The sequence below is a fragment of the Lucilia sericata genome, unplaced genomic scaffold, assembly GCF_015586225.1.
Source record: "Lucilia sericata isolate MDLA Ls3-8-SP2 unplaced genomic scaffold, ASM1558622v1 Contig001211F_arrow, whole genome shotgun sequence".
Classification (NCBI taxonomy): domain Eukaryota; kingdom Metazoa; phylum Arthropoda; class Insecta; order Diptera; family Calliphoridae; genus Lucilia; species Lucilia sericata.
In genome coordinates this window covers 134,251-147,084 of record NW_023995172.1, presented here as the reverse complement: position 1 = coordinate 147,084, position 12,834 = coordinate 134,251, and the positions used below count along the sequence as shown (strand labels likewise).

Here is a 12,834-nt window from a genome sequence, read left to right as displayed (position 1 = left end):
AAAGGATTGCTAATAAATAGGAAGAATTGTTAAAACCTTAAAACAAAAATTGATAATATTTAAAAATCCTTACAAAATCAAGATAAGATTAAATCTTTAAAAGAAAAATCCTCTTTTATTCAAAAAAAACTGTTGGGTAACCTATCCAAACCCTTAAAACGTTTGTTAAACTCATATTACTTGGTCTAGTGAACCCCCTTTTAACTTCCCAAAAGGCTCTTGTATTACATTTATATGACCTGGTATCATTATGCCCCCCGTTTCCCACCCCCTTTAATAACAAACTTTACTAATGTGTCACCATAAAAACTCTTTCTCGATGTTACTTCTATGTGTCTTCCTGCAACTACTTCATACTCATAATGTATGTAAAACAAACAACTTGTTTCATTACGGGAATGCTAACGTCTGAACTTTTGAACTCAAAAAAAACTGAAAAAAAAAAAAAAAAAAATCTTTTGTAACGAATGACCAACAATTTAAATTCTTCTCTACACATATACAATATCATACATTCTGTTACAACAACTCAAAATCATCATCATCGTCTTCACCCTTCTTGTTACTGTCATCGCCAAAAATAAAACAAAAAATCTTTAGAGGATGTGAAAAAAATGAAGCATCGTACAATGTCTTTCAATTGGATGCATTCGTTAATACAACAGCTATTTCCGATATAAAACAATTCCCAAAAGTCACTCAGGCCATTGATGCCATCGATGTATCGGAACGTACACTGTTGTCGTTGACACAAACAATACAAACCATATTGGAGAATATGTTCCAAATGTCATCGTTTAATTTAACCACATATCGTACGACAATAGGAGCACCCACACCCGAAAAAGATTGGCTACTTTTATTGATCAAATGCAAAGAGTCGCATTGCAGGTAAGAATTTTGATTTAACAAAAAAAACAAATGTGTAATAAATAACCAATATAAGAAACTCGGTCAAAACCGACCATATGGTAATATACTGCGATATGGTATTTATCAAAAAAATAATCAGAAGAATATATAGTCTATAGTCTAGTCTATAGTCTAGTCTATGGTCTAGTCTATAGTCTAGTCTATAGTCTAGTCTATAGTCTAGTCTATAGTCTAGTCTATAGTCTAGTCTATAGTCTAGTCTATAGTCTAGTCTATAGTCTAGTCTCTAGTCTAGTCTATAGTCTAGTCTATAGTCTAGTCTATAGTCTAGTCTATAGTCTAGTCTCTAGTCTAGTCTATAGTCTAGTCTATAGTCTAGTCTATAGTCTAGTCTATAGTCTAGTCTATAGTCTAGTCTATAGTCTAGTCTATAGTCTCTCTATAGTCTATTCTAAGTCTAGTCTTAGTCTAGTCTATAGTCTAGTCTATAGTCTAGTCTATAGTCTAGTCTATAGTCTAGTCTATAGTCTAGTCTATAGTCTAGTCTATAGTCTAGTCTATAGTCCTAGTCTATAGTCTAGTCTATAGTCTAGTCTATAGTCTAGTCTATAGTCTAGTCTATAGTCTAGTCTATAGTCTAGTCTATAGTCTAGTCTATAGTCTAGTCTATAGTCTAGTCTATAGTCTAGTCTATAGTCTAGTCTATAGTCTAGTCTATAGTCTAGTCTATAGTCTAGTCTATAGTCTGTCCATAGTTTAGTCTATAGTCTAGTCTATAGTCTAGTCTATAGTCTAGTCTATAGTCTAGTCTATAGTCTAGTCTATAGTCTAGTCTATAGTCTAGTCTATAGTCTAGTCTATAGTCTAGTCTATAGTCTAGTCTATAGTCTAGTCTATAGTCTAGTCTATAGTCTAGTCTATAGTCTAGTCTATAGTCTAGTCTATAGTCTAGTCTATAGTCTAGTCTATAGTCTAGTCTATAGTCTAGTCTATAATCTAGTCTATAGTCTAGTCTATAGTCTAGTCTTTAGTCTAGTCTATAGTCTAGTCTATAGTCTAGTCATAGTCTAGTCTATAGTCTAGTCTATAGTCTAGTCTATAGTCTAGTCTATAGTCTAGTCTATAGTCTAGTCTATAGTCTAGTCTATACTTCTATAGTCTAGTCTATAGTCTAGTCTATAGTCTAGTCTATAGTCTAGTCTATAGTCTAGTCTATAGTCTAGTCTATAGTCTAGTCTATAGTCTAGTCTATAGTCTAGTCTATAGTCTAGTCTATAGTCTAGTCTATAGTCTAGTCTATAGTCTAGTCTATAGTCTAGTCTATAGTCTCTATAGTCTAGTCTATAGTCTAGTCTATAGTCTAGTCTATAGTCTAGTCTATAGTCTAGTCTATAGTCCTAGTCTATAGTCTAGTCTAATAGTCTAGTCTATAGTCTAGTCTATAGTCTAGTCTATAGTCTGGTCCTAGTTAGTCTATAGTCTAGTCTATAGTCTAGTCTATAGTCTAGTCTATAGTCTGTCTATAGTCTAGTCTAGATCTAGTCTATAGTCTAGTCTATAGTAGTCAGTCTATAGTCTAGTCTATAGTCTAGTCTATAGTCTAGTCTATAGTCTAGTCTATAGTCTAGTCTATAGTCTAGTCTATAGTCTAGTCTATAGTCTAGTCTATAGTCTAGTCTATAGTCTAGTCTATAGTCTAGTCTATAGTCTAGTCTATAGTCTAGTCTATAGTCTAGTCTATAGCCTAGTCTATAGTCTAGTCTATAGTCTAGTCTATAGTCTAGTCTAGTCTATAGTCTAGTCTATAGTCTAGTCTATAGTCTAGTCTATAGTCTAGTCTATAGTCTAGTCTATAGTCTAGTCTATAGTCTAGTCTATAGTCTAGTCTATAGTCTAGTCTATAGTCTAGTCTATAGTCTAGTCTATAGTCTAGTCTATAGTCTAGTCTATAGTCTAGTCTAGTCTATAGTCTAGTCTAGTCTATAGTCTAGTCTATAGTCTAGTCTATAGTCTAGTCTATAGTCTAGTCTAGTCTATAGTCTAGTCTATAGTCTAGTCTATAGTCTAGTCTATAGTCTAGTCTATAGTCTAGTCTATAGTCTAGTCTATAGTCTAGTCTAGTCTATAGTCTAGTCTATAGTCTAGTCTATAGTCTAGTCTAGTCTATAGTCTAGTCTATAGTCTAGTCTATAGTCTAGTCTATAGTCTAGTCTATAGTCTAGTCTATAGTCTAGTCTATAGTCTAGTCTATAGTCTAGTCTATAGTCTAGTCTATAGTCTAGTCTATATCTAGTCTATAGTCTAGTCTATAGTCTAGTCTATAGTCTAGTCTATAGTCTAGTCTATAGTCTAGCTATAGTCTAGTCTATAGTCTAGTCTAGTCTATAGTCTAGTCTATAGTCTAGTCTATAGTCTAGTCTATAGTCTAGTCTATAGTCTAGTCTATAGTCTAGTCTATAGTCTAGTCTATAGTCTAGTCTATAGTCTAGTCTATAGTCTAGTCTATAGTCTAGTCTATAGTCTAGTCTATAGTCTAGTCTATAGTCTAGTTTATAGTCTAGTCATAGTCTAGTCTATAGTCTAGTCTATAGTCTAGTCTATAGTCTAGTCTATAGTCTAGTCTATAGTCTAGTCTATAGGCTAGTCTATAGTCTAGTTTATAGTCTAGTCTATAGTCTAGTCTATAGTCTAGTCTATAGTCTAGTCTAGTCTATAGTCTAGTCTATAGTCTAGTCTATAGTCTAGTCTATATCTAGTCTATAGTCTAGTCTATAGTCTAGTCTATAGTCTAGTCTATAGTCTAGTCTATAGTCTAGTCTAGTCTATATCTAGTCTAGTCTATAGTCTAGTCTATAGTCTAGTCTATAGTCTAGTCTATAGTGTAGTCTAGTCTATAGTCTAGTCTATAGTCTAGTCTATAGTCTAGTCTATAGTGTAGTCTAGTCTATAGTCTAGTCTATAGTCTAGTCTATAGTCTAGTCTATAGTCTAGTCTATAGGCTAGTCTATAGTCTAGTTTATAGTCTAGTCTAGTCTATAGTCTAGTCTAGTCTATAGTCTAGTCTATAGTCTAGTCTATAGTCTAGTCTATAGTCTAGTCTATAGTCTAGTCTATAGTCTAGTCTATAGTCTAGTCTATAGTCTAGTCTATAGTCTAGTCTATAGTCTAGTCTAGTCTATAGTCTAGTCTATAGTCTAGTCTATAGTCTAGTCTATAGTCTAGTCTATAGTCTAGTCTATAGTCTAGTCTATAGTCTAGTCTATAGTCTAGTCTATAGTCTAGTCTATAGTGTAGTCCATAGTCTAGTCTATAGTCTAGTCTATAGTCTAGTCTATAGGCTAGTCTATAGTCTAGTCTATAGTCTAGTCTATATTCTAATCTATAGTCTAGTCTATAGTCTAGTCTATAGTCTAGTCTATAGTCTAGTCTATAGTCTAGTCTATATTCTAATCTATAGTCTAGTCTATAGTCTAATATTGTCTATATTCTGATCTATGGTATAGTTTATATTTTGAACAATAGTCTAGGCTATAGCCTTGATTATTGTCTAGTCTATAGTATAGATTATAGGCTAGTTTATAGTCTTGACTACAGTCAGTCCATAATGTGGCCTATAGTCTGGACTATAGATTAGTAAAAAGTCTTTTAAAAATCCTAAAAATTCTGTAAAATTATGTAAAATATTGATGCACTTAAAAGCAGCCAGAGTATGGGATTCTATTGTCTTTGGCTTATATTGACTTATGGCACTTAAGAACACTCTTCCACTTATTTTCAGTGACTACTAATTTTTTACCATCTTTTTCCTCTCTCACTTTTAATTGTCATCCTATCTCTTTACAAAAACTTCACATTGTACAACAACATCTTGCCTTCCAAGAACATAAAAACATTCAATTTTATGTAGTTTACCTTATTTGTTGCGATTTTCTTCATTGTTTTTTACTTTCATCATAACCACCTAAACATTGAAATTTTACTCTGGTAATTGGCTCTAGTAAATTTGACAATTTTATTGTCAGTTTAACTTAAAAACACACATGTAACGAACTAATTTATTGAAGTTTCTAACAAGTTAAAAACTATTCCTATAACTACTGTTTAAAAAAAAAACCTTGTCCAGTTTAAGTAGAACAAACATAGAGAATATGTTTTCAATTGTAGTCATCGAACGTCGCACAACCTTTAAATTTTCACAATAACAAGATAAGGCAGATGTTGAGATTGTATGTCGTTAAAGTTACACACATAGTACATGTATATGTATGTGTAATTGGAATAGTAATTCTTGTTAACGAAAAAAATTTAGTCGAAGAAAGGTAAATTTTCAGGAATGGAATAACCTTGTAGCTTAAATTGACACACGTTGACAGGAGATTCATAGACAGACATATCATTTAAATTCTCAGGTGTATGTTTGTGTATATGTATGTATGATATCATGTTGTTATGCAAAGTACACTTGAATATGAAACCTACATAGATATAAGAAAAAAAATCCAAAGTCTGTTTTCCTATATAATCTCCAATATGGTTTCAAACAGCTTATAGACTAGACAATAGTCAAGACTACAGTCCCGGGTATAGAGCAGATAATAATTCAGACTATAGTCTAGACCATAGACAATACTATAGAGTAGAATATAATACATAGACTTGACTATAGTCCAGACTATAAACTAGACTTTAGTACAGATTACACTCCAGAGTATAGACTGACCTATAGTTCAGATAATAGTCCATACTATAAACCAGATTATAGTCCTAAATATACTCTAGAATATATTCAAACTTTAAAATAGACTAAACTATAGTTCAGACTACCTATATACTAGACTATAGTCCAGTCTATATACTATAATATAGTCCAGTCAATAGTTCGGCCTATAGACTAGACTATAATCCAGTTTTTAGTCCAATCTGTAGTACATTCTATTGTCGAGTCTATAGTCCAGTCTATAGTTCAAACTATAGTCCAGTATATAGTCCAGTCTATAGTATACAGTCCAGTCTATACTATAAACCAGATTATAGTCCGAAATATACTCTAGAATATATTCAAACTTTAAAATAGACTAAACTATAGTTCAGACTAACTATATACTAGACTAAAGTCCAGTCTATATACTATAATATAGTCCAGTCAATAGTTCAAACTATAGACTAGACTATAATCCAGTTTTAGTCCAATCTAGAGTACAGTCTATTGTCGAGTCTATAGTTCAAACTATAGTCCAGTCCAGTATATAGTCCAGTCTATAGTATACAGTCCAGTCTGTCGTCCGGTCTGTCGTCCAGTCTGTCGCCCAGTCTATCGTCCACTCTATAGTTCAACTATAGACTAGACTATTGTCCAGTTTTTTTTTATTTGTATTATCCAGTCAATAGTTCAGACAGTAGTACAGTCTATAGTCCAGGCTATACTCCAGTCTAAAATCTTGTCCACTATATAGTGCAGTCTTTAGTCCAGTCTAATTTCCAGACTATAGTACTACCTACAGACCAGTCCATAGTTGAATCTATAGTCTCACGAGGGTCTTCAGTGACCCTTGTTATAGTAATATTATCTATCTAATTTCGACTATTAACACCTCTCCCTCTTCTTACGCCTCCTCTTTAGATACAAGACGTGGCAACCTCATCACGTATGACTACACTAGGTAGTCGTTCCAAACGTTTGCAGGCCTCAATACTACAACCTCTCGAACAGTTACAAAATGAAATACTCTATCATTTGACCGCCTTGGAATTGCAGCGAGATCCCTGGGCTAAACAGGTTAATCAGACCTTAAATCATTTACGCAATATACAGGAGTATTTGGAAAAGATGGCTGGAGAGATATGTCAAAATCAACACGTATTTATACAGAAAGGTTCTTTTAACACACCAAAATCCTGATATTGTTTTTAACCATGGAAAATATAATTCAATTTATTTTATTATTTTAGACTGAAAACCTATTTAAGCAATGATAAGGCCACCATGTCTTCTCAACTGGGTGAAACTACGGCCAGATGTCGTCCCTTTTTTGATATATTCGATGCAAATCGCATATTTCTTTGTCGAAATATGATAGATTTCGTTAATGCTTTATGGTTTTTCACTTTCTTACACTACTTTTGTGGTCCATAGCTACACCGGTGGGTTTAAATCTTATTTCGTTGCATAGGAAAATAAATGGTTTACGCAAAGCTAAGCTACGTGCTGCCGAAAGAGCCACCGAGAGAGGTGATTCATTTAGTCGTGGACGAAGAAGAGATCGTGGCCGTAGTACTTCGCGTGATAGAGAACGTAGTACAAGTAGTACGGGTAGACCCAGACCAACTTTGTAAGTGATTTTTTTAGTTTCTTTTTTAAGTTAAAATTTCACCTTTCACACTTCCAGACAACGAACTGCCACCGAGGAGACCTTAGATATAGAAAATTTAAACGATGCACCCTCACAACGCGCTCAAATGGGTCGCGAAAGGGAACGAGAACGTGAGCGAGAGCGTTCCCGTGAACGAGAGCGTGAACGCGAACGATCTAGAGAAAGGGAACGTGAAAGACAGAGCAGAAGTCGTGAAGTATCACAGGATAATTTAGGAGGGCGTAGAGGTGGACAAATGTAAATCATTTTAAAATATTATCTTTCAAAATATTAAAATTTATTAAATTATCTTAATTAAGCCGTCGTCAAGGTACCGAAGAAGAAAGTTTGGACTCGGGTCCTAGCCGGGGTACTTCCTATGAAAGAGAAGAAAGTCAATCACGTGTTAGAAGTGGTAGCAGTGCCCCGCAAAGACAGTCGAGACCGCAGCAGTCTCAGCCACAGCGGTCAAGATTTCAACAGCCACCACCCTTGTAAGTTCATAATTTTTAGAAGAGAATGGAACCAGACCATAGTCCAGACTACAAATCAGACTATAACTTGGATTATAGAATAGATTGTAGTCAAGACTATAAACTAAACGATAGTCTAGACTTTAGACCATAAACTATAGACTAGACTATAGTCTATAATATAGTCTAGAATATAGACTAGACTATAGACTAGACTATAGTCTAGAACATAGACTAGACGATAGACTAGACTATAGACTAGACTATAGATTAGACCATAGATTAGACCATAGACTAGACTATAGACTAGACTATAGACTAGACTATAGACTAACTAGACTAGACTAGACTAGACTATAGACTAGACTATAGACTAGACTATAGACTAGACTATAGACTAGACTATAGACTAGACTATAGACTAGACTATAGACTAGACTATAGACTAGACTATAGACTAGACTATAGACTAGACTATAGACTAAGACTATAGACTAGACTATAGACTAGACTATTAGACTATAGACTAGATAGACTAGACTATAGACTAGACTATAGACTAGACTATAGACTAGACTATAGACTAGACTATAGACTAGACTCTAGACTTAGACTATAGACTATAGACTAGACTATAGACTAGACTATAGACTAGACTATAGACTAGACTATAGACTAGACTATTAGACTAGGACTATAGACTAGACTATAGACTAGACTATAGACTAGACTATAGACTAGACTATAGACTAGACTATAGACTAGACTATAGACTAGACTATAGACTAGACTATAGACTAGACTATAGACTAGACTATAGACTAGACTATAGACTAGACTATAGACTAGACTATAGACTAGACTAGACTATGACTAGACCTATAGACTAGGACTATAGACTAGACTATAGACTAGACTATAGACTAGACTATAGCTAGACTATAGACTAGACTATAGGACTAGACTATCGACTAGACTTATGACTAGACTATAGACTAGACTATAGGAATAGACTATAGACTAGACTATAGACTAGACTATAGACTAGACTACAGACTAGACTATAACTAGGACTAGTAGACCTAGACTATAGACTAGACTATAGACTAGAGACTATAGACTAGAACTTATAGACTAGACTATAGACTAGACTATAGACTAGACTATAGACTAGACTATAGACTAGGACTATAGACTAGACATAGACCTAGACTATAGACTAGACTATAGACTAAGACTATAGACTAGACTATAGACTAAGACTATAGACTAGACTATAGACTAGGACTATTAGACTAGACTATAGACTAGACTACTAGACTAGACTATAGACTAGACTATAGACTAGACCTATAGACTAGACTATAGATAGACTATAGACAGGACTAAGACTGGCATAGACTAGACTATAGACTAGACTACTAGACTAGACTATAGACTAGACTATAGACTAGACTATCGACTAGACTATAGACTAGACTATAGACTAGACTATAGACTAGACTATAGACTAGACTATAGACTAGACTATAGACTAGACTATAGACTAGACTATAGACTAGACTATAGACTAGACTATAGACTAGACTATAGACTAGACTATAGACTAGACTATAGACTAGACTATAGACTAGACTATAGACTAGACTATAGACTAGACTATAGACTAGACTATAGACTAGACTATGACTAGACTATAGACTAGACTATAGACTAGACTATAGACTAGACTATAGACTAGACTATAGACTAGACTATAGACTAGACTAAACTATAGACTAGACTATAGACTAGACTATAGACTAGACTATAGACTAGACTATAGACTAGACTATAGACTAGACTATAGACTAGACTATAGACTAGACTACAGACTAGACTATAGACTAGACTATAGACTAGACTATAGACTAGACTATAGACTAGACTATAGACTAGACTATAGACTAGACTATAGACTAGACTATAGACTAGACTATAGACTAGACTATAGACTAGACTATAGACTAGACTATAGACTAGACTATAGACTAGACTATAGACTAGACTATAGACTAGACTATAGACTAGACTATAGACTAGACTATAGACTAGACTATAGACTAGACTATAGACTAGACTATAGACTAGACTATAGACTAGACTATAGACTAGACTATAGACTAGACTATAGACTAGACTATAGACTAGACTATAGACTAGACTATAGACTAGACTATAGACTAGACTATAGACTAGACTATAGACTAGACTATAGACTAGACTATAGACTAGACTAGACTAGACTATAGACTAGACTATAGACTAGACTATAGACTAGACTATAGACTAGACTATAGACTAGACTATAGACTAGACTATAGACTAGACTATAGACTAGACTATAGACTAGACTATAGACTAGACTATAGACTAGACTATAGACTAGACTATAGACTAGACTATAGACTAGACTATAGACTAGACTATAGACTAGACTATAGACTAGACTATAGACTAGACTATAGACTAGACCATAGACTAGACTATAGACTAGACTATAGACTAGACTATAGACTAGACTATAGACTAGACTATAGACTAGATTATAGACTAGACTATAGACTAGACTATAGACTAGACTATAGACTAGACTGAAGACTAGACTATAGACTAGACTATAGACTAGACTATAGACTAGACTATAGACTAGACTATAGACTAGACTATAGACTAGACTATAGACTAGACTATAGACTAGACTATAGACTAGACTATAGACTAGACTATAGACTAGACTGAAGACTAGACTATAGACTAGACTATAGACTAGACTATAGACTAGACTATAGACTAGACTATAGACTAGACTATAGACTAGACTATAGACTAGACTAGACTAGACTTAGACTAGACTAGACTAGACTGTAGACTAGACTATAGACTAGACTATAGACTAGACTATAGACTAGACTATAGACTAGACTATAGACTAGACTATAGACTAGACTATAGACTAGACTATAGACTAGACTATAGACTAGACTATAGACTAGACTATAGACTAGACTATAGACTAGACTATAGACTAGACTATAGACTAGACTATAGACTAGACTATAGACTAGACTATAGACTAGACTATAGACTAGACTATAGACTAGACTATAGACTAGACTATAGACTAGACTATAGACTAGACTATAGACTAGACTATAGACTAGACTATAGACTAGACTATAGACTAGACTATAGACTAGACTATAGACTAGACTATAGACTAGACTATAGACTAGACTATAGACTAGACTATAGACTAGACTATAGACTAGACTATAGACTAGACTATAGACTAGACTATAGACTAGACTATAGACTAGACTATAGACTAGACTATAGACTAGACTATAGACTAGACTATAGACTAGACTATAGACAAGACTATAGACTAGACTATAGACAAGACTATAGACTAGACTATAGACTAGACTATAGACAAGACTATAGACTAGACTATAGTCTACATTATAGACAAAATTACAGTCCAGACTATATATTAAATAGACTATAGATCATAGGCTATAGTCTAATACTTATAATAAATTGCTAGACTGTAGTCTAGACTATAGACTACAATTTAGTCCACAATATAGTACACGCTATAAAATAGTCTATGTAGGACTAGACTGTAAACTAGATTATAATCTAATATAATATAAGTAATTAAAATCTTATGTTTTCTCTTTCCCCAGACGTCGGCAAGGCACCGAAGAGTTTGCCTTAGATGATGATGAAACCTGGCAATCGCCTGCGCAAACTAGTCGTGGACGTAGTGAACCTCGTCGGGGTGAAGCACAACGTACCAAACGTTCGGTAACTCCAGTACTGCCAGTGCGACCAGATGCTCAGCCAGCCCAACCAAAACCTCGGACACCTACACGTCTAAAAAGTCGTGTTTCACTGACCAGTCGTGCAGTAAGAAATATTGTTGAGAATCGTGACGGTCGCAATAGGGGATTGTAAGTTTTGAAGCAGACAATTTAAAAATTTTGTACAAATCTTCTTTTCTAAACAGGCAACGACAGAATACTGAAGATTTTGAATTGGATGATGATGATAATAGTTATGGTACTTCTAGAAGTACTTCACAGGCCGTGCAAGCGTAAGTGAGAATTATATTAGAGAAATTTTTTTAAACTCTTAAAAAAAAAATCTTGTCTTTTAGGGCTCGTCGTACACCACCACGTTCGGCCCCACCGCCACCACCTCCACCCTCAAACAGGTTCTATCAACGTTTTTAATTTTATTTCAAAATACTTACATAAGTTTGTTTAAAATAAAAAATTCTAAAAAAAAATTAAAACCCTCTCAAAACGACCTTTACCATGAACTTCTCTCTAATCATATATAATGTTATTTTTCCTTTTTCGTTGCGCCTTATCTTAGATTCAAAGCGAGTAGTGTACGCACCGTCCGTTGGCATGCCGGTGACGAGGAAATGGTATTCGAAGATTGTGATTCGCCTAATCCCATTTATATGAGTCATGATCTGAACGATTAGAAAAGGAGTAGAATGGGGAAACAAATTTAATAGTACAGCAGTGTACCGTCACTTTTATATTTTTTCTTAATGAAAGAAAAATCCACATGCACGATTTTATTACAAAATGTCTTTTATTGTTTTTGTAATACTCTTTATACTGGACTTAATAATGTATAATTGTTATCCTTTTTTTTTTTTTGAATTTTTATTTTGAGTTTTTATAACCAATAATAAATCTATTTAATAATTTTATTAAAATATAAGTTGAATAAGAACGTCGTTTTATTTTTTTGGAATTTTTACATATTTTGTATTTAAAGTTTGAGTTAAGTTTTAAATTGTAATATTTTAGTTATTTTATAAAAATATAAAAAATTACTTTTGTTGGGATTTTCTTCTTTTAAAAGTAGTTTGTCGTCAGCCGTTTCAATTGTAATTTTTTTTAATATTAGTGAAACATTTTTTTTATTAAAATGATAATGCAGTGCACAATGAAAAAAACTTAATTTAAGTTCTAATAACTACCACTTTGTTTTATGTGGTAGTCTTGTCAATAGCCTGGACTAGAGCCTAGTCTTAAGACTAGTCTATAGTCCAGTTTATCGTCTAGTCTATA

At 33.7% G+C, this 12,834-nt stretch overlaps 1 protein-coding gene across 1 annotated transcript; it reads left to right on the top strand.

Moving 5' to 3' along the window:
* Nucleotides 1-451: 451 nt before the first annotated feature.
* LOC119610494 lies at nt 452-12,481 on the top strand (the record flags this gene model as incomplete). The annotated part of the gene is given in 12 exon segments (XM_037965736.1): nt 452-848; nt 851-891; nt 6,494-6,722; nt 6,725-6,746; nt 6,823-6,980; nt 6,983-7,202; nt 7,260-7,481; nt 7,544-7,717; nt 11,428-11,694; nt 11,751-11,837; nt 11,901-11,957; nt 12,122-12,481. Coding segments are annotated over 12 exon segments (1,989 nt in total), but the record flags the coding sequence as incomplete, so codon positions are not given.
* Between the last annotated feature and the right edge of the window lie 353 nt (nt 12,482-12,834).